Below are 23,804 nucleotides of genomic sequence, written 5' to 3'. Positions count from 1 at the left end.
TGCATAAGCCTTTGCTTAAAGAACTACTAAATAAACCAGCATGTCCTTTAAAAAACTGAGTTTACATTTGCACCACTTTGCTAAGATGGAGAGGACATGGGGGGAATGAATGACATAATCATTAACATCAAACTACCTCTTGATACACCTGTTCAATTATTAAAGAAAAAGTAGATAGAAATTTTTCAATCTGGTGGCACTGTGAACATACATCAAAATCATATATTGGGACTTCTTCCAATGATGAAATAACAGTACCAAATAAGTCCTCCCACCAAAAACTACTGTAAACCTGGAGGAAATACACTAGGCACTGGACTATAAATAGCACAGGACTGTGACCCTTGAGAGAAGGGAAACTCATGAGATGAACCTCTGGATGTCTGCCTGGGGAAATTTTCCTCCTCATGGAGGACAGACCTGGAGCTCAGGCAGAGCACAGTGGTTTCATGAAGCTGAGGAGACGGGTAATAGAGTTCAGGGTTATGAGAGTACCTGAAATCTGCAAGGCAGGGCACTGGAGAGGAAGGAGCTACACAGAATTGGGTACCAAAAGCTGGTGTGGAAGTTCCCCGTGTTCTCCATGAGCCCTTGACCAAGGGCTGGGCTATGCATGCGCAGGTGACCACAATGGGTGGTCAGTTACCTTCAGCCAGACATCCTGGAGTGTGACGTGGGCCTTAGGAAGCATTACTGCAAACCAAGGTAGTCAAGGTGATGGAATTCCAGATGGGCTATTTCAAGTCCTAAAAGATGATGCTGTGAAAGTGCTGCACTCAATATGCCAGCAAATCTGGAAAACTCAGCAGTGGCCACAGGACTGGAAAAGGTCAGTTTTCATTTCAATCCCAAAGAAGGGCGATGCCAAAGAATGTTCAAACTACCACACAATTGTGCTCATTTCACATGTCAGCAAGGTTATGCTCAAAATCCTTCAACCTAGGCTTCAGCAATATGTGAACTGAGAACCTGCAGATGTACAGGCTGGGTTTAGAAAAGGCAGAGGAACCAGAGATCAAATTGCCAACATTTGCTGGATCATGGAGAAAGCAAGGGAATTCCAGAAAAACATCTGCTTCATTGACTATGCTAAAGCCTTTGACTGTGTGGATCACAGCAAACTGTGGAAAATTCTTAAAGAGGTGAGAATACCAGACCACCTTACCTGTCTCCTGAGAAACCTGTATTTTGGTCAAGAAGCAACAGTTAGAACCAGACATGGAACAACAGGCTGGTTCAAACCGGGGAAACAGTATGTCAAGGCTGTATATTGTCACCCTGCTTATTTAACTTATATGCAGAGTACATCATGTGAAATGCCAGGCTGGATGAATCACAAGCTGAAATCGAGATTGCCAGGAGAAATATCAACAATATCAATATGCAGATGACACCACCGTAATGGCAGAAAGTGAAGAGGAACTAAAGAGCCTCTTGATGAAAGTGAAAGAGGAGAGTGAAAAAGGTAGCTTAAAACTCAACACTCAAAAAACTAAGATCATGGCATCCAGTCCCATCACTTCACAGCAAATAGACGGGAAAACGGTGGAAACAGTGACAGACTTTATTTTCTTGGGCTTTAAAATCACTGCAGATGGTGACTGCAGCCATGAAATTAAAAGATGCTTACTCCTTGGAAGAAAAGCTATGACAAACCCAGTTCAGTTCAGTTCAGTTCAGTCGCTCAGTCGTGTCCAACTCTCTGCGACCCCATGAATCGCAGCACGCCAGGCCTCCTTGTCCATCACCATCTCCTGGAGTTCACTCAAACTCACGTCCATCGAGTTGGTGATGCCATCCAGCCATCTCATCCTCTGTCGTCCCCTTTTCCTCCTGCCCCCAATCCCTCCCAGCATCAGAGTCTTTTCCAATGAGTCAACTCTCCGCATGAGGTGGCCAAAGTACTGGAGTTTAAGGTTCAGCATCATTCCTTCCAAAGAAATCCCAGGGCTGATCTCCTTTAGAATGGACTAGCTGGATCTCCTTGCAGTCCAAGGGACTCTCAAGAGTCTTCTCCAACACCACAGTTCAAAAGCATCAATTCTTTGGTGCTTAGCTTTCTTCACAGTCCAACTCTCACATCCATACATGACAAACCCAGACAGGGTATTAAAAAGCAGAGACATTACTTTGCCAACAAAGGTGCGTATAGTCAAAGCTATGGTTTTTCCAGTAGTCGTGTACGGATGTGAGAGCTGGACCATAAAGAAGGTTGAGTGCCAAAGAACTGATGCTTTTGAACTGTAGTGTTAGAGAAGACTCTTGAGAGTCCCTTGCACAGCAAGGAGATCAAACCAGTCACTCCTAAAGGAAATCAACCTTGAATGTGCATTGGAAAGACTGAAGCTGAAGCTCTAATACTTTGGCTACCTGATGCGAAGAGCTGACTCATTGGAAAAGTTGGGAAAGATTAAGGGCAGGAGAAGGGGGCAACAAAGTATGAGATGGTTGGATGCATCACCAAATCAATGGACATGAGTTTGAGCAACTTCCAGGAGACAGTGAAGAACAGGGAAGCCTGGTGTGCTGCAGTCCATGGGGTCACAAAGAATCAGACAGGACTGAGCAACTGAACAACAACAACAAAACCATTCTCCCTAAATTGACCTTTGGAGTCAACATAATCATAATATCAGGAGACTTTTTGTAGATATTAGCAAACTGGTTTTAAAAATTTACATGAACTAATAAGCAGTTATAGCAAGCTTGCAGGACACAATACACAGAAGTCAATTGGTTTTCTGTATGCAAGCAATGGACAAGTGGAATTTTAAATTAGAAACACATTACCATTTACATTAGCACTACAAAAAACCAAAATATTAATACTTAGATATAAGGCAAAACAAACAAACAAACAAAAAAAACAACCCAAAACCTATGTGTAAGAGCTATATGAGGAAAACTATAAAGCTCTGATGAAAGAGAGTAGAACTGAATGGAGAGATGTTCCATGTCATGGATAGGAAGATTAAATAAATGTTGTCAAGATGTCAGTCCTTCCCAACTTGATCTTTAGATCCAATACAATCTGAATAAAAATTCCAGCAAGTTATTTTGTGAATATCAACAAGCTTACTCTGAAGTTTATGTGGAGCAGCAGAAGAACTAAAGTAGCCAAATCCATATTAAAGGAAAAGAACAAAGTCAGAAGACTGACACTACTTGATGTAAAGATTATAAATCTATAGTAATCAGGACAGTGTGGTGTTGGTGAAAAAATAGAGAAATAGATCAATGGAACAGAATAACATGTTAGCTACAACATCAAAGACACGATCCATGAAAGAAATAATTGATAAACTGGGCCTCATTAAAATTAAAAAGTTCTGCTCTATGGAAGACAATCTCAAGGCAAGTCAGAGTGGAAATATTTGCGAAAGACGTATCTGATAAAGGACTTATCTAAAATATACAACAAGCTCTTAAAATTCAACAATAAGAAAACACCCCCGTTTTTAAAAAATGAGTAGAAGACATGAACAGGCACCTCACCAAAGAAGATATACAGAGGGCAAGTAAGCATATGAAAAGATGCTTCACATTATAATGTCATTAGAGACATGGAAGTTAAAACAAAGTACCACTGCACATCTATCAGAACAGCCGAAACCCACTGACGACATTGACAACAAATGCTGACAAAGATGTGGAGCAATAGGAACTCTCATTCACTGCTGCAACCACTATGGAAAACAGTTTTGCATTTTTATATGAAAATATATGATCCAATAATCATGCTTCTTGGTACTTACCCAAATGAATTGAAAACTTAAGTCCAAAAATGGGAATACGGGCTTATGAGAATTTTTTGTACTTCCCCTCAACTTTCCCCTCAAACCACTTTAGAAAATAATGGTGTTTTTTTTTTAATAGGAAAATATATGGAAATGAGGAGTCAGAAACAGGTTCACACTTACATGGTCATTTTTTTTTTTTAATAAAAGCAAGAAAACAATCCAATGAGGAAAAGAAAATCTCCAAAAAATGTTCCTAGAATGACCAGATGTCTATAAAGGAAGAAAAGGAATCTTGACATCTCTTATAGATCCCACACAAAAATTAGAGATGGAAGATAGACCTAAAAATAAAAGCTAAGAAGATTCTTGAAGAAAGGAGAATATCCTTTAACTTAGGAGCAAGCAAAGATCTTAGGGCATATAAATAAGTAACTATAAAAGAAAAAATTTTATAAACTTCATCAAAATTTAAAAATACAAACTTTTGCTCATCAAAAGATTGTTAAGAAATGAGTAACTTAGCCAGGCTGTAAGAAAATACTTGCAAAATATGTTGGGCAACAGGATTTCATCCTTAATATAAAAATGGCTTCTAAAGCCTAATAATAAAAAACATCCTGATTTAGAAAAAAGACAAAGAGGGCCAAACATTACACACGTACTAGGATGGTGATGATATTGATGGGAGGAGGATGGGAAGTGGGTGGAATAAGTGAAGGGGATTAAGAAATACAAGCCTTACTTATAAGATAAGTCACAGGAATGTAATGCACAGTATAGGAAAATAGCTAAAATATCGTAATAACTTTGTATGGTAACAGAATATTAGTAGACATATTGTGATCAATTTGTAACGTATATAAATTCAAATCACTATGTTGTATGCCTGAAACTAATAACTGTATGTCAACTATCCTTCAATGAAATAATAATGAAAATAGCAAAGGTTGACAAGTATGTGGTGAAACTGGAACCCCTGAACGTTTTTGATGGGAATGTAAAATAATGGAAAAAAGTTTGAGTTCCTCAAAAAGCTAAACACAGAATTGCCATACAACAATTTGACTTCTACAGATATGCCTAAAGGTGTTGAAAGCAGAGATTTAAAATACTTGTACACCAATTTTCACTGCAGCATTATTCACAATAATCCAACAGTGGAAGCAACCCAGTGTCCATCAACTTATGAATAAATAAACAAACTGTGATATGCCTGTTCAGCTGCTTCAGTCATGTCCGACTCTTTGTGACCCCATGGACTGACTGTAGCCTGCCAGGCTCCTGTCCATGCGGTTTTCCCAGCAAGAATACTAGAGTGAGATGCCATGCCCTCCTCCAGGGGAAATTTCTGACCCAGGGATCAAACTTGCATCTCATGCATTGCAGGTGGACTCTTTATTGATGAGCCACCAGGGAAGCCTGTGATATATACGTGAATATTATTCAGCTATGAAAAGTAATGAAGTTCTGATATGTGTTATAACATGGATCAACCTTGAAAACATTATGCTAAGTGAAATATGCCATATAAAGGACAAATATTATATGACTCTACAAATATGAACTATCTAGACTAGGCAAGTTCACAGCAACAGAAAGTAGATTAGAGGTTACCAGAGAATAGTTGCAGAGTTTCCGTTTGGAATGATGAAGAGTTTTAGAAATAATGGTGTTGGTTGTACAACCTTGTGAGTATAATTAGTGACGCTGAATTGTATGCTTTAAGATAGTTAAAGTGGCAAATTTTATGTCAGATGTGTATTTTGCCACAACTTAAAAACTAATAATATACCCCCAAGCCACTGAATTGTGTATTTTAAATGAATAAATTGTATGAAACATGAATTAGATTTCAATAAAGCCATTATTTTCTTAGTGGGCTAAAGACTTGAATAGATACTTCACAAAAGAAGATATCTGAGTGGCCATTAAGCACATGAAGAAGTGCTTAACATCATCAGTCACCAGAGAATGTAAATTAAATTCACAATCCATCAGAATAGCTAAAACTAAAAAACACCAGATGTTAGTTAGCAAAGATACAGAACAATCAGAACTCTGATATAATGCTGGTGGGAGTATAAAATGGTGCAACTACTTTGGAAAACTGACAGCTTCTTATGAAACTGTCATAAGAAACCCATGACATAGGTCATACCTATGCCATGACCCATCAATTTCATTTCCAGGTATTTACCCAAGAGAAATGAAAGTATGTGTCCAAAACAAGATTTACAACAGCTGTTCATAGCAGCTTTATTAAAAATAGACGAAAACTGGAAAAATCCAAATGCCAACAACAGAATGGATAAGATGAGTGTATATATGTAATGGAATGCTGCTGCTGCTGCTGCTAAGTCACTTCAGTCCTGTCCGACTTTGTGCGACCCCACAGACGGCAGTCCACCACACTCCTCCATCCCTGGGATTCCCCAGGCAAGAATACTGGAGTGGGTTGCCATTTCCTTCTCCAATGCATGAAAGTGAAAAGTGAAAGTGAAGTTGCTCAGTCATGTCTGACTCTTCGCGACCCCAGGGACTGTAGCCTACCAGGCTCCTCTGTCCATGGGATTTTCCAGGCAAGAGTACTGGAGTGGGTTGCCATTTCCTTCTCCACATCTGTGCATGACTACTAGAAAACCCATAGCTTTGAACGGACATTTGTCAGCAAAGTGATTTCTCTGCTTTTTAATACCCTGTCTAGGTTTGTCATAACTTGTCTTCCAAGGAGCAAGCATCTTTTAATTTCATGGCTGCAGTCACCGTCTACACTGATTTTGGAGCCCAAGAAAATAAAATCTGTCACTGTTTCCATTTTTTCCCCAAGTCACCGTTTCCATTTTTTCCATTTTCCATGAAGTGATAGGACCAGATGCCATGATTTTCATTTTTTGAATGTTGAGTTTTTAAGCCAGTTTTTTCATTCTCCTCTTTCACCTTTATCAAGAAGCTCTTTAATTTCTCTTTGCTTTGCCATAAGGGTGGTGTCATCTGTATATCTGAGGTTATTGATATTTCCCTTGGCAATCTTGATTCCCACTTGTGATTCATGCAGTCTGGCATTATGCATGATGTACTCTGCATATAAGTTAAATAAGCAGAGTGACAGTATACAGCCTTGACATACTCTTTCCAGTTTTGAACCAGGCCAGTGTTTCACATCCGTTTCTAACTGTTGCTTCTTGACCCAAATACAGGTTTCTCAGAAGGCAGGTAAGGTGGTCTGGTACTTCCATCTCTAAGAATTTTCCAGTTTGTTGAGATCCACACAAAGGCTTTAGCATAGTCAATGAAGCAAATGTTTTTCTGGAATTCTCTTGCTTTTTCTATGATCCAACGGATGCTGACAATTTAATTTCTGGTTCCTCTGCCTTTTCTAAATCCAGTCTCTACATCTGGAAGTTCTCAATTCATGTACTGTTGAAGCCTACCCTGAAGGATTTTGAGCAGTATTTTGCTAGCATGTGAAATGAGCACAACAGTATGGCAGTCTGAACATTCTTTGGCACTGCTCTTCTTTGGGACTGAAATGAAAACTGACCTTTTCCAGTCCTGTGGCCACTGCTGAGTTTTCCAAATTCACTAGCATATTGAGAGCAGTTTTAAGGGCATCATCTTTTTGGATCTGAAATGGCTCAGCTGGAATTACATCACCTTCATTAGCTTTGTTCGTAGTAAGGCCCACTTGACTTCACACTCCAGGATGTCTGGCTCCAGGTAAGCGGCCACACTATTGCAGTTGACCAAGTCATTAAGGCCTTTTTTGTACAGTTTTGTGTATTCTTGCCACCTCTTAATCTCTTCTGGTTCTGTTAGGTCGTTAGTGTTTCTGTCCTTTATTGTGCATATCTTTGCATGAAATGCTCCCTTGGTATCTTTAATTTTCATGAAGAGATCTCTAGTCTTTCCCATTCTATTGTTTTCCTTTATTTCTTCGCATTGTTCACTTACGGCAGAAGGTTTTGTCTCTCCTTGCTATTCTTTGGAACTCTGCATTCAACTGGGTATATCTTTCCCTTTCTCCTATGCCTGACATCTTAGCAATACTGAACTTTCCAATCTATAAACATGATATATCTCTCCAAATACTGTTTAATTTCTCTTAGCAATGTTTTACAGTTCTCAGCAGAGATCCTTTATTTTTAATGTTAAATCTATCCCTATGTGTTTCATGTATTTTGATGCTATTACAAACAGAACTATTTTAAATAGTGTATAAAAGTTGAGATTTAAGAATAGGGCTGGCTGAGTCTAAAGCTTTTGTTTTTAATCACTATATATATGCCTATTTAGAGTGAATTAAATTCTATGAATATTATGTAGAGAGAGACATTCAGTATATATGTATAGACAGTTTTCATTTGGAAAAGAACATCATCAAACAAATAGCTTTGTTTAAAGCAGGGGTCCCCAACCTCGAGGATCTAATGTCTGATGATCTGAGGTGGTGCTGATATAATAATAAGAGAAATAAAGTACATAATAAACGTAATGCATGTGAATCATCCTGAAACCATCTCCTCTCCCCTGGTCCATGGAAAAACTGTCTTTCATGAAACCAGTCCCCGGTGCCAAAAAGGCTGGGGACCGCTGATTTAAAGGACATTTTTAGATAATATTCCGATTCTTCAAGAACATCCACAGTGATATTCATATATCAGTAAAGTATTAGAAGAAAATGAGATTTAGGAAGTCATTACATTAGCTCTATTATTCCATAGCCAACTGTGCAAAATGGCAATATGACAGTGAATCTGAATGATTTGTACAGTATGGTGTCAAGCCTAAAAATACAACTTACACAGTATCTTATTCCATTTGTGCTGCTATAATGAAATACCACAGACTGAATGGCTTATAAACAACAAAAATTTATTTCTCACAGTTCTGGAGTCTGGAAGTCCAAGATCATAGCGCCAGCATGGCCAGGTTCTGGGCTTTCTTTTTTGGATTGCAGACTTCTCATTGTATTCTTATATGGCAGAAGAACCTAGGGAATTCTATCAAGTCTTTTTTCTAAGTGCACTAATCCCATTTGTGAGGGCTCCACTCTCATGACTTAAGCTACTCCCATAGGTCGCATCTCCTAATACCATCACATTGGCCATTAGGATTTCAACAAATGAATTTAAGGGGGACACAAACATTCAAACCATAGCACACAGACAATGACTGAATTTATTTTAGACTAGAAGTTTTTCCCTAAAAATATGGGAAAAGTTCAGAAAAAAAGAATAGATAGTAAACACATAAAAAGTTTCAAAAAATATACAAATTAAAACTATAGGGATTTCTCTGATGGTCCAGTAGCTAAGACTTTGCATTCCCAATGCAGGGGGCCTGTGTTCAATCCCTGGTCAGGGAACACATCCCACATGCCCCAACTAAAAGATCCTGCATGCCTCAAGTAAGATGCGGCACAGCCAAGTAAATATTTTACAAAAACTATATACTTGTTCATTAACTAGTAAACTGGCTAAAATAGTTTTAAGTCATTGAAATTCCTAATGCTAGCAAAGTACAGGAAGTTAATATCTCATATTGCTGCTGTTTAGTTGCTAAGTTGTGTTGGACTCTTTTGTGACCCTATGAACTGCAGCCCACCAAGCTCTTCTGTCCATGGAATTTCCCAGGCAAGAATACTGGAGTGGGTAGCCAGTTCCTTCTCTAGGAAATCTTCCCAACCCAGGGATCAAACCCACGTCTCCTGCATTACAGGCAGATTCTTTACTACTGAGATACTGGGGAATCCCAGTATCTCATTTACAAATGCTATTACATGATGCAACCCTTTTAAAAGCCATTTCAAGAGCCATAAAAATATAGACTTTGATCAAGTTAAATCTACTTTGGGAAATTAATCCTAAATTTTTCAATTAAGCAAAAAGCTGTATGCATTAAGATGCTTATCCCAGGGACATTAACATTAATTATCACTTATTGAAAACTATGTACTCAGAATAATCACTATGTTACATGCATTATGTATATTATCTCATGTAATCCTCAAAACAGCTTTATGAGGTAGGTACTTTCAAAGATCAAATAACTTGCTCAAGGACATACAGTATCAGTTCTTAATCACGACAATATACAGATATTCATAATAATGGTAAAAAAGAAAGAACAAGCCTAAAAGCTTAAAAGTATAAAATGGTTAATTAATTAATGATTTATCTTCTTATGGACAACTTATCCACTAAAAATAATTACTAGGAGACTGTCATAACATGAAAAATGCTTACATGTTAAGTGGAAAAAAGTAGTAGGACAAAATTGTGTATGTATTGTGATGACAGCTGTATTAAAAATGCATGCGATGGAAGTTTATGAGAAGTTTTGACCTTTTCCCTATTTTCCCCTAATTTTCTAAAACGGGCTATGTTGCTCTGTAACAAAAAGTTCCACTTAAAAATAATTTCTCTGATGATGGCAAAAGTTAAGATTTGGTTGTTTATCATTGTTATTTCCCAAGAGACTCAGCAGACGAGTAACTATTTGGTTTTCTCGCCTTTAACCAATGAACAAAGTAGTAATACCAAACATTTTAAAGAAATGAGGTGAATTAAGCCAAAAGATGAAAAGTTCTTTGGTTGGCTCTGTGGCTTGTCATTAGTTAAATTGGCTAATTATTTCCACATTGGGAAACAATTCCGGACATGCTTTAAAGAAGGAAATAGAAAGCAGGACATTTTAACAGAGAATCATCAAACTTTCAGAAATAGTGTCAAATCTTCATTAACTCCCTCAAAAAGCAGAGATGAAGAGCTGTCGCAGCATAACCTGTTGGCTCACCAACAAGCAAATGAGTCAACAAGGATGTGCTCACTCAAGTCCTTAGCAAAAGAATATGCACCTAAGCCTCACACTACTCCAAACAAAAAGATGCAGATTGAAAACGGAAGGAAAACATGATCATTCTTCCAAGCTTACACGTGCCTCTTCACATAACCTTGAAAACTCAACCACCAAGTATGACCCAAGCTGTAGATTTCAAGTGATATGAGAATGAAGTGAGAAGTTGTCAAAGGAAAAGAGAAATTAATATCTATTCATTTGTTGAGCATAAACAGAGTTGATTATCTGAAAAGCTAATATAGTAGTCAAACTTCTAGCAAAACAGTATACTGTAAAACAGACCAAAATACTACGGGACAGTGCCTAAGACAAAGCCTCTGGACCCAGTCTGTCTAGGCTCATATATCCCACTCACTCACTTACTTGATTTGTGACTTTGAACAGGTCTTGAAATATTTGCTATTAGCGTTATATTCAGAGAAGGCAATGGCACCCCACTCCAGTACTCTTGCCTGGAAAATCCTATGGATGGAGGAGCCTGGTGGGCTGCAGTCCATGGGGTCACTAAGAGTCGGACACGACTGAGCGACTTCACTTTCACGCACTGGAGAAGGACATGGCAACTCACTCCAGAGTTCTTTCCTGGAGAATCCCAGGGACGGGGGAGCCTGGTGGGCTGCCGTCTATGGGGTCACACAGAGTAGGACATGACTGAAGCGACTCAGCAGCAGCAGCAGCAGTGTTATATTACCACCATCAAGAGAAAGAGAAGGCAAAAAACCCACAAAAACCAAGATAAGAACCCCAAAGAGATGAGTACACGTATTTTTAAATAAAAAAGGAATACTATAAATAATATCAATTAATTTGAAAATTAAGATGAAATACCTAACATATAGCAGTCAGTCAGTCAGTCAATTCAGTCACTCAGTCGTGTCCAACTCTTTGCGACCCCATGAATCGCAGCACGCCAGGCCTCCCTGTCCATCACCAACTCCCGGAGTTCACTCAGACTCACGTCCATCGAGTCAGTGATGCCATCCAGCCATCTCATCTTCTGCCGTCCCCTTCTACTCCTTCCCCTAATCCCTCCCAGCATCAGAGTCTTTTCCAATGAGTCAACACTTTGCATGAGGTGGCCAAAGTACTGGAGTTTAAGGTTCAGCATCATTCCTTCCAAAGAAATCCCAGGGCTGATCTCCTTTAGAATGGACTAGCTGGATCTCCTTGCAGTCCAAGGGACTCTCAAGAGACTGCTCCAACACCACAGTTCAAAAACATCAATTCTTCGGCACTCAGCCTTCTTCACAGTCCAACTCTCACATCCATACATGACCACTGGAAAAACCATAGCCTTGACTAGATGGACCTTTGTTGGCAAAGTAATGTCTCTGCTTTTGAATATGCTATCTAGGTTAGTCATAACTTTTCTTCCAAGGAGTAAGCGTCTTTTAATTTCATGGCTGCAGTCACCATCTGCAGTGATTTTGGAGCCCCCCAAAATAAAGTCTGACACTGTTTCCACTGTTTCCTCATCTATTTGCCATGAAGTGATGGGACCAGATGCCATGATCTTCGTTTCTAAATGTTGAGATTTAAGCCAACTTTTTCGCTCTCCACTTTCACTTTCATCAAGAGGCTTTTTAGTTCTTCTTCACTCTCTGCCATAAGGGTGGTGTCATCTGCATATCTGAAGTTATTGATATTTCTCCCGGCAATCTTGATTCCAGCTTGCGCTTCTTCCAGCCCAGCGTTTCTCATAATGTACTCTGCATATAAGTTAAATAAGCAGGGGGACAATATACAGCCTTGACGTACTTCTTTTCCTGTTTGGAACCAGTCTGTTGTTCCATGTCCAGTTCTAACTGTTGCTTCCTGACCTGCATATAGGTTTCTCAAGCATAGCAGGTGCTCAATAAATATGTACTGGATGAATGAATGAATAATGAATGAAAAGAATAAAATATGTGTGTGCAAGCATGCATTTTTAAAAAGAAATATATACACAGTTGATCATTGAACAACATGCATTTGAACTGTGTGGGCCCACTTACACACCTATTTTTTTCAATAACTATAGTATCTGCATTTTCATTTTACAGGTCATTACTTAAGTGTGGGGAAAAGACTGCATCTGACTAGCAATTGCAATATGTGGAATCAGAAGAACTAGGGTTTGAGTCCTAATTCTATCTAAACCATTTCAGCTTCCTGTCCTTGAATGAGTCATTCATCCATTCATCTGTTTTTGAAGCAGAGATAATAGTATGAAGATTTTCAACTGTGTGGGGGTTGGCACCACAACCTCCACATTGTTCAAGGACCAACTATACCTCCAAAATTGACTCTGGGAGAAAGAGAAAACTTATCCTGAAAACCAGAGAAGGCAATGGCAACCCACTCCAGTAGCCTGGTGGGCTGCAGTCCATGGGGTTGCTACGAGTCGGACACGACTGAGTGATTTCACTCTCATTTTTCACTTTCACGCACTGGAGAAGGAAATGGCAACCCACTTCAGTATTCTTACCTGGAGAATCCCAGGGATGGAGGAGCCTGGTGGGCTGCCATCTATGGGGTCGCACAAAGTCAGAAACAACTGAAGTAACTTAGCAGCAACATGAAAACATGTTCGTTATCAAAGGGAATTCCTTTTTCGCCTCTTCCCACCCCAAAATACCAGGTTCAGATTTTTTTTACAGGGTTCAGTTCAGTCGCTCAGTCATGTCCAGCTCTTTGTGACCCCATGAATTGCAGCACGTCAGGCCTGCCTGTCCATTACCAACTCCAGGAGTTCACCCAAACCCATGTCCATCGAGTCGGTGATGCCATCCAGCCATCTCATCCTCGGTCGTCCCCTTCTCCTCCTGCCCCTAATCCCTCCCAGCATCAGAGTCTTTTCCAATGAGTCAACTCTTTGCATGAGGTGGCCAAAGTACTAGAGTTTCAGCTTCAGCATCATTCCTTCCAATGAACACCCCGGACTGATCTCCTATAGGATGGACTGGTTGGATCTCCTTGCAGTCCAAGGGACTCTCAAGAGTCTTCTCTAACACCACAGTTCAAAAACATCAACTCTTCGGCACTCAGCTTTCTTCACAGTCCAACTCTCACATCAATACATGACCACTGGAAAAACCATAGCCTTGACTAGATGGACCTTTGTTGGCAAAGTAACGTCTCTGCTTTTGAATATGCTATCTAGGTTAGCCATAACTTTTCTTCCAAGGAGTAAGCGTCTTTTAATTTCATGGCTGCAGTCACCATCTGCAGTGATTTTGGAGCCCCCCAAAATAAAGTCTGACACTGTTTCCCCATCTATTTCCCATGAAGTGATGGGACCAGATGCCATGATCTTCGTTTTCTGAATGTTGAGCTTTAAGCCAACTTTTTCGCTCTCCACTTTCACTTTCATCGAGAGGCTTTTTAGTTCCTCTTCACTTTCTGCCATAAGGGTGGTGTCATCTGCATATCTGAGGTTATTGATATTTCTCCCTAGGGACAGACATAAACACTAGAACACCCAGAAACAAATCCAAGCATATACAGAGCCCTGGTTTATGACAGAAAAATGACACAAATTTTTGGGGAAAGGAAAAGATTTAAATTAGATTCTTAACTTGTATCATAAATTAAAATAAACTCCAGATTAACCATAATAATAATAAAAAATACAATTTTAAAACTTTGGAACTATTTAAACTTTGAATTTTGGAGTATCATGACTTCAGTGTAAAAAGCAATTATCTCAAATCAATGATTACAGCTTCCACTTTAAAAAACTAGTAACAGAAAAGCAAAAGAAATCCAAAACAAGCAGAAGAAAGGAAAGAATAAAAGATCAGAGTGAAAATCAATGAAATAGAGCACAACAGAAAGAATATGGTTCTAGCCAGACTGGCTAAGGAAAGAGAAAACGAGGAAGAGAGAGAACAAAAATAAAATACCAACGCCAGAAGTAAGAAAGGTGATATTCTACAAGTGTTAGAAGGATAGAAGGAAAATAAGGGTATATCATGAACAATTTTATGCCAATAAATGTAACAACTTAGATGAAATGAGCAAATTCCTTGAAAGGTAAACACTACCCACACTGACTCAAAATAAATAAATAACCTCCATAGACCTAGAATTATCTAAGAAATTGAATTTGTAGTTAAAATGTTTCCCACAAAGGAAAAATCAAGCTCAGATAGCTTCATTTGATGAATTGCGCCAAATATTTAAAGAAGAAATAATACTTTCCACACAAATTCTTCTAGACAATTGAAGACCAGAGAATAAATCTCAACTGACTCCATGAAGTCATTATTACTCTGATACCAAAACAAGACAAAGTCATTACAAGAAGACTACAAGTATCTCTTATGAACACAGATGGAAAAATTATTTTTAAAATGTCAGCAAATCAAATCCAACAATACATAAAAAGGATACATAATGCATCATGGCCAACTGGGATGTATCCCAGAAATGCAAAGTTGGTTTAACATTTGAAAATCAATGTAATTCAGCATATCAACACTCTAGAAGAAAAATCATATGATCTTCTCAATAAATGTATACAAATATTTGATAAAGGCCCACATCCATTCCTAACAAAAACTCAGCAAGCTAGGACTAAAAGAGAGCTTCCTCAAGCCAATTAAAGGGCATATTTAAATATTAAAGAAACAAGAGAAATTCATTTATTCTAACTTCTTTTGATCTTCAATCTTTTCTTTATAAAATCTTGCCATGTGTTATGCAAATTTAGCATCAAGAGACTATTTAGAATGTATCAAAAACTTGAAGATTAGGTGTGGACTCACAGGATAAACAATGACCTAAGTCCACAAACCCTTCCCTGACTTCTAAACTTAATATCAGAGACTGAGGTAAGTCGCAGTTTCCTCATCTCTGAAATAGAAATGGTGACAACTTATGTCTGACCTGTCTCTCGAGAATGAGGTCATGTCTACAGAACACATATGTGGGAGAAAAAGTGTTAGATAAGTAGTGATATTTAGAGCTGTTGTAAGATATAAAATTATATATCTTGTAAGATATAAAATTATAATAGACTTTAAATTTTTGAATATGGGAACCTTGGATTTTAAAAATATATATTAAGCCAGACATTTAAGAGTTCACCACTGTGAGTTTCTCACTCAACATTGAGCAAGCCTGGACATATCAGCATCTCTAATGTATGAAAAGCACAACTCCTCACCTCCATTCCCAACAAATTAACAAAAGAAGACAAAACTGAAGTCTTCTCCCTGATGCCCAAATGGTGGAATGCAGTAAAGAGGCAAAAGCTGAACTATCATAACCATATAACCATACATCAACAGCAAAGTCATCTTCCCTGCTTTCAAGAGCTGGTATTCCTATCTAGTCTTTTGAAGGGGGAAAAAAAAAAAACAGCTGTAAATTTTCTTACCTGGGAAAAATATATGAACTTTTTAAAAAAATAACTGGCCAAACTATATTTTAGCAAAAAGCTAAATTATGTCAATAAACATGAGAGTGATAAAATATTTAAAATAAGATTAAAAAACAAGTAAAAATAATATGCTTAGAAGAGACAGTGAAATAAAGAACTTTTTATATGCCTTTTTTTCATATTCCTCCATCTCATCATTTTCTTCTACCTTTCTTTTCCTTCTTTTCTTCACCAAGGACTTGTTAGGAAGTAGTTTCTAGATCTGGGCAAGAATGAGTTAAAACTATCATGTTTCACAAAATAGATATTTATGATCGAATTAATTCTACATACATGGATAAGTATACTCATAAAGGAATATGTAAATGATTTCTACATAAATGGATAACTATGAAGAATAGTAGTACATATATTGATATGAAAGGATATGAATTTTTAAACACAGAATTTATCGTAATGAGCATCATCCTTCAAAGTACAGAAGATTATTCTAATTGACAGAGAACCTCAAATAGAGTCTGAGGTATTTTATTTTAATAAGCAATTGGGAGTCATTAAGAGAGGAACACGGGGCTTCCCTGATGGCTCAGCAGTAAAGAATCTACCTACAATGCAGAAGACACAGGAGATGTGGGTTAGATCCCTGGGTCAGGAAGATCCCCTGGAAGAGGAAATGGCTACGTACTCCAGTATTCTTTCCCGAAAAATCCCATGGGCAGAGGAGCCTGTCAAGCTACAGTCCAAAGGATCCCAAAGACACTGACTGAGAAACTGGGCACAGAACAGCACAAGGGAGGGACATAAAGCTATGTTTAAATTAATATATAATTTAATAAATAATGCTACACTATAAAAGCAGAATTAACCAAAATTAAATTACGTTAGATAATGGACAAAAGAAAAGGAGAAGCCTCCCCCACCCCTCAAAAACAAAAAGCTGAAAATTTTCAGCCTGGAGAATCATGAAAATGTTAGTATCACTGGAGATACTAACATCAATGGAGATTACACAGCAAGTGAAAGAAAATGAACCCTGTTTTAGATATGCTGCATATATTTCAGAGGAACCCTCAAACGGAATAATTTAATTGATAATCAAAGTTGGAAACACATTAGAGAGAGAGAAAAAATAAGCCTCATCAACACAGAAATGACAGTTAAAGCCTTAAAAGTAGAAGATATCTGAAGTAAACGTAGAATAATGATGAATAATAATTAAGGGAAGAAAGGCATATTGGTGACTGAACTTTAGGGAAACCCTCTGTGTTACCAAAGAAGAACTACATAGTACTTACCACACAATGTTTATTTTCACTTGTCCTTGTGGCAAGGCCGAGATTCAATAAAGGTTTACTGGACAAAAGTTCAGACAGATCATTAGGGACAGAGAAGAAAGAAAATTTTAAAAGAATGTAAACTATTAGAGATGTAGGGAACCAGGGAGAGTATCTTGGTTTATTGCTGTTGCTGTTGTTCAGTCACTAAGCTGTGTCCGACTCTTCGCAACCCCGTGGATTGCAGCACATCAGGCTCCTCTGTCTTCCACTATCTCCTGGAGCTTGCTCAAATTCATGTCCATTGAGTCAGTGATGCTATCTAATCATCTCATCTGTTGTTTATTAATCCAGCATAAAGAAAACACCCAGAAATATAAGGCTGTTTGTATAGGAATTGATCTGAAGTATTCAAGAGCCAGAGGAAAAGTTCCCCTAGAGAGAGGGGAGTCCTTATTTTGGACACAGATAGAAATCTTCTGAGCAATGAAAAAGATTTAACAGCTAACAAATTGAATTCAGAGGCATACTATTAATTTTATACAGGTATGTGATTCTTTATCACCAGGAAATTTGATGGTTAATCCATCAGCCACCAGAGACATACTGATTAAGTTAATTAATAATGAGAAGATTTGCGAAAGGACCAATTTAAAGCAGTTTGCTAATGTTATAGGAATGCTGAATAACAATAGTAATAAAAGCATAATTAATGGTACATAAACCAGAGAGCTAAGGGATTCAAATCATCTTGGACAATTTCCTTTGTGAGCTTTATTGAGTTATTTTTGTTACTAATTAGTAAGAATAAATAGCATTATCAAGTGGAAGCTAATATTATGAGGCCTAACAGCTGGAGAGAAGACGGGCTAAAGTTGGCCACTAAATGTGACTGACAATGAGCAAATGACTCAACTTTTATTGTGTACTTGATGTGCAGTACTTCCTCTTTATACAAATGTTAGCCACCTCGACTTTATCACAAGGATATGAAAATAGTTTAAATAAATATGCACAAAATTTGTTAAAATAACAAATTAAGTCAAAAAGACACAAACTGTCCAAAGTTTGTATTAGCATAATAAATAGACGGTTATTCCATAAACTATACTCAACACCTTCTCCCTAGTGTTAACCACTTCCTTGTACTTAGATGGCTCTTCACTTTTTTCAAAGCACTTTCACAAATATTAGTCAAAGATTAGTCAAAGACCATACATTATGTATGATCTAACCACTCATTGTGCCATACTGGTTTATGTTGCAGGAAATAGTCTTTCTCCTCCCTGGTGTTAATGACATATTCTCTTTTATTTTTATGAATTTTCATTTCTTTCAAAGCACTTTCACACACTTAAATAGAGCAGCAGCATTAAGAATGATCTTTCCACTCTTTGCATCATCTCAATGGCATAATCCAAAAGAGCAGAGAACTAAAAGAGTGATAAATGGACTGGATGATTTTGAGGCAGTCAATTCATGGTTCTTAAAGCTGAATTCAGATTTTCTAAAAGTCTTAGAATTGCAGCAAACTCTCCAGGACAGTAAGCCAATTCTCTCTCTCTTCCAGGCACTGGCTTTGGGAGGCAGTATAATTAAATAATTAAGATATCTTACATGCGGGATTAAGGGGAGAAACCAAATATATCATGTTTACCAGTGCAATCCCTCTATGTCAAGCACAAAGCTAAGTAAACAGTAAATACTCAAGAAATCATCATTTTGATTGTCACCACAGGGAGAAAATTCTACCCAAGCTCCCACAGAATATCTCCTACAGAGTGACGAACAAGTCTCAATTTATTTTTTGTTTTATTACATGTCCTTAATAATTACTGCTTTTAAATGTGTGTCCACCAAGCAGAATATAAACAAATTAAAACCACACAGCAAAAAGCTGAAGGATACAGACAGCTGGAAAATATCAATAGATTCAGAGGGCCAAGAAAATTTCAAAGGCAAATGGGAATACACCTGATGACCCCTAAATTAATAAGCAAACACTTTTAAATCCCCATGGTTAAACTAAAAATTACTTCAAAAAAGAAGTTTCAAAAGGCAGAACTGTTTCCTATATGTTTATGTCTTTAGTCTTTCATACTGTGAGTTACAAAAAATACATATGGTATTTTTTTTTCTTTGATATGACCAAGACAAAGGCAGGTACTTTGGTTTTAGGCAATTGAATTGCTGGAAATCTAGGTATAAATTAAAATTTTAAATTGATTGTATCTTAAAAAGCATTAAGAAACCATTCCATTTTAAAAAGTCCAATGGTTATACATTTCACAAACATTTATTTTATAACATTATATCCTTCTAATGTAGCTTTTGGGTTGTTTCTGTATTTAATACACGGCATATTTTCTTAAAGAATGACAACATAAGCTTAAAAAAACACTACAATCTACTTATTCTTCAGATTTAACTGGGAAAAGTTTCTTTTAAACACTTATTTTGTAAAAGTTGTAAATTTAGCACTCATTAGGAAAAGACAAGCCCATTGGATAATAGTTACAAACCACACAGCCATAAAAGATAAAAAGGAAAGCACAGTGGTTCTCCAATCATTCTGGTCTCCTTAAACTAATGCATGTCCTTTGGTTGTAGATTATTCTCAAGTCAAAGGAAAAAAAACTTCTAAAATCAAGGTCACTGAAAATGCCTAAACCATACCAACTTTGACATGTGTAAAACAATGTTAAAACTGGCCAAAATGATTTATAGTAAAGCATTTTCCATATACTATTTCTCTGAGATAGATGGAAACAAATACTTTACTAAAGATTGTATTTCACATCTGAGAAAACTTTGCTTGAGGTTGTATGGAAAGTATTCAGAGAACAGTGACCTAGGTATCTTGTCTTAGGCCTAGACAATTTTTTTCCTGTATCTATACAATTTTATAGATCTTTCAGTAGGATTCCAGATAAACTACAGGATAAACTATTGCATAAAACATTTGTATACTAAAAACGTATTCACTGTTTATCTGAAATTCTAATTTAAGTGGGAGTCATAGTTTTATTTGCTGTATCTGACAACCCTATCTTTCAGTATATATTGTTTGTTTCAGAAAATACCAAATTTATTGACTGGAAGAGATTTAATCTTGTGGAAGCTGGGTATAATTCTTTACCTTCAAGGAGCTTCTTGAGGACCAAACCACCATAAATGCTTCCTGCAGCAGCAACTGCAAGAAACAGAACACAAAGAAGTATCACAAATGAAGCAAGTAAATGGATTTTATCTAAAGAATCATATGGGGGCCTGAAATCACTGTTGATAGATACAGAATATTTAAAAGATGGTCACTAATAATGACCATCATAAAGAAAGCAAGGGAATTTCATGGATTACAAAGAAAGCAAGGGAATTCCTGAAAAACATCTACTTCTGCTTCACTGACTACACTAAAGCCCTTGACTGTGTGAATCACAACCAATGGTGGAAAATTCTCAAAAGACACAGGACTATTAGACCACCTTAGCTGTCTCCTGAGAAACTAATATTTGGGCCAAGAAGCAACAATTAGAACAGGACATGGAACAACTGACCAGTTCAAAATTGAGAAAGGAGTACGTCAAGGCTGTATATTGTCACCCTGCTTATTTAACTTCTTTGCAGAGTACATCATGCAGAATGCTGGCCTGGATGACTCACAAGCTAGAATCAAGCAAGATTGCCGGGAGAAATAACAACCTCAGATATGCAGATGATACCACTCTAATGGCAGGAAGTGAAAAGAAACTAAAGAGCCTCTCGATGAGGGTGAAAGAGGAGTGAAAGGCTGATTAAAACTGAATATTCAAAAAACTAAGATCCTGGCATCAGGTCCTGTCTTGCTGTATCTCACTGTTCGCTGAGGCATGAGCCGGGAAGCTGCAAGAAAACTCAAGGAGCCGTAGGAACTGCAGCCATGTTTATTCTCTCCTGACTGGCACGGCAGCCATGGCAGCAGCAGACATGCTGTGGTCACTCACAGTTGACCCAGCGGACACACCGTAACTGGGCCACGACACAGCCATAATGTGGACACAATGGCGTTTCAGGTGGGGCTTATATATGTTTACAGAACAAAAGTGGCCTGTGGCCAAGCCAGTACATTGTGACGTGCATGCGCAGAGCTCTTACAAGTGATCTCAGCTGTTACGTAACCATGTATTTAGAGAACGTGGGGTGGGGAGCAGGAGAGTCCATGGGGCAGAGGGCTTGACCATCGCTTTCTTGGCTAATTTGCTCTTTCCCTACAGGTCCCACCATTTCATGGCAAACAGAAGGGGGGAAAGTGGAAACCGTGACAGATTTCCTTGGGCTCCAAAGTCATTGCAGACGATGACTGCAGTTGTGAAATTAAAAGACGCTTGCTCCTTGCAATAAAAGCTGTAACAAACCTAGACAGTGTATTAAAAAGCAAAAATATTACTTTGTCGACAAAGGTCCGTACAGTCAAAGCTATAGTTTTCCCAGTAGTCAAGTATGGATGTGAGAGTTGGACCAAAAGAAGACTGCTGAAGAACTGATGCTTTCAAATTGTGGTGCTGGAGAAGACTCTTGAGGGTCCCTAGGACTGCAAGGAAATCAATCCTGAATATTCATTGAAAGGGCTGAAGCTGAAGCTCCAATACTCTAGTTACCTGAGGCAAAGAGCTGACTCATTGGAAAAGACCCTGATGCTGGGGAAGATTGAAGGCAAAAGGAGAAGAAGGCAGCAGAGGATAAGATGGTTAGATGGCATTACCAACTCAATAGACATGAATCTGAGCAAACTTTGGGAGATAGTGACGGACAGGGAAGCCTGGCATGCCGCAGTCCATGGGGTCACAAAGAGTTGGCCACGACTTAGTGACTGAACAACTAACAAAAAGCACCAAAGAAGTACTGGAGGCTCCAACTGTTCAGGGGCAGAATAACTTCTGAGAGAGGAGAACCAAACAGCAACTCCTTTACCCATATTAAATACCAGGGCTGCCTCTTGGATATTACTATTCCTGATAGAAAAAAAAAAATCACAGGAAGACTGCGAACTGTGGCTAATAACCAGAGTATCTCATGCCAATAAGTCATATTCCAGTATAAGATTCAATTAACATTTTTGGTCTTTCTTTTAACCAATTCAGTCTTTAGTAAATTTACTCTTTACCAGACTATCAGGTAAGAATTTTCTGTACTCAGAGTTCTAAATCAGAACATTAGAACACCTAGAACAATAATTCTTCAGGGAAAGAGGGTAAGTGAGGAAACAGGCCCCTAAGAGGGTGAGGAAGATCACAACCACCCGGAGGCTTTTTTCCCCAGAGTGGTGTGACCCCATAGTTAAGAATCTAAGAATCACTGCCATAAGAACCAATGGAAATGTATCTATACCTCAAGAAATATGTATTCTTCTGGCAGGGAAAAAAGGTTGAGAATCTAGATCTAGAGTAAGAGGCAATATCATTCTCCAAATGTGTGCTGTCCAATACAGTAGCTGTGCGTGTAAGCACGCTGTCACTCAGTTGTGTCCAACTCTTTGCAACCGTACGGACTGTAGCCCGCCAGGCTCCTCTGTCCATGGGATTCTCCAGGCAAGAATACTGGAGTGGGCTGCTGTGCCCTCCTCCAAAGGATCTTCTCAACCCAGGGATCAAATCCAGCGGCTTAAGTCTCCTGCTAGCTTTTTATCACTAGTGCCACCTGGGAAGCCCAATACAGTAGCTACTAGCTATTACTACATGAGGCTATTTCAATTTAGTTAAATGAAAAATTCCTTTAACAAAAATTTAACAATTTTTTGATTTAACAAAAAGCATTTTTAAACTTAGTGTTCTTCACAGGCATACACTAGTTCTGACTTAAAGGAGTGGGTGACTTGCCACTGGGACGGGGATTGGGAAGCTGCTGGCAGGCTGGCACTAGAGATCAGTGAGGGGCTAGAACATTTACAAGAAACAAACCACAAGCTGCGTGCCTCAGTGTGCCCATGATGCTTCTTCACTGCACATCTCAGTATCCTCTAACATCCTTTCTTAGTTTTAACGAGTATCCTATCAACAAATTGTTGGAAACAGATCACCTGGGGTGAACACGTGCAGGGAGAACAATCATCCTGCCTGCTTCACAGATTTTCAGTTATGCTTCCAATCTTTCTGTACTAAAGTAATAAAGTGCTATCCTTCAAATGCAAAGATGACAGAACTGGTATTTTTAAGTAACAACATTGCCCCAAATTCTCTTTATAGAACACAAGATGACTTAAGGGCTTCCCTGGTGGTTCAGTGGTAAAGAATCCGCCTGCCAATGCAGAACACACAGATTCAATCCCTGATCTAGCAAGATCCCACCTGGCTTGGAGCAACTAAGCCTGCGCACCACACCTATTGAGCCTGTGCTCTAGAGCCTGGCAGCTGCAACTACCGAGCTCATTGCTGAAGCCTGCGCACCCTAGAGCCCATGCTCCACAACAAAAGAAGCCACTGCAAGAAGCCCGTGTACTGCAACTGGAGAGTAGCCTCCACCTTCTGCAACTAGAGAAAAGCCCACGCAGCAATGAAGACCCAGAACATCAAAAAATTAAAGAAAACTTTT

At 38.3% G+C, this 23,804-nt stretch overlaps 1 protein-coding gene across 10 annotated transcripts in view; it reads right to left on the bottom strand.

The window, feature by feature from the left end:
* The window catches only part of LOC102180829 (CAAX prenyl protease 2), a 90,670-nt gene that overhangs the window by 59,103 nt on the left and 7,763 nt on the right, over positions 1-23,804 (bottom strand). For all 10 annotated transcript variants that reach the window (XR_001917487.1, XM_018043123.1, XM_018043131.1 and 7 more), the window contains one exon: positions 20,377-20,430. Coding sequence is in view for 6 of the 10 variants with exons in the window: in XM_018043123.1 (XP_017898612.1) it covers positions 20,377-20,430 (54 nt within the window). In the remaining 4 variants the exon portion in view is untranslated. Of the gene's footprint in view, positions 1-20,376; positions 20,431-23,804 lie in introns of those variants that run through there.

Source organism: Capra hircus, chromosome 29, assembly GCF_001704415.2.
Source record: "Capra hircus breed San Clemente chromosome 29, ASM170441v1, whole genome shotgun sequence".
Taxonomy (NCBI): domain Eukaryota; kingdom Metazoa; phylum Chordata; class Mammalia; order Artiodactyla; family Bovidae; genus Capra; species Capra hircus.
Note: the sequence above shows the minus strand (reverse complement) of the source record. Positions and strands in the feature narration are given on the sequence as shown.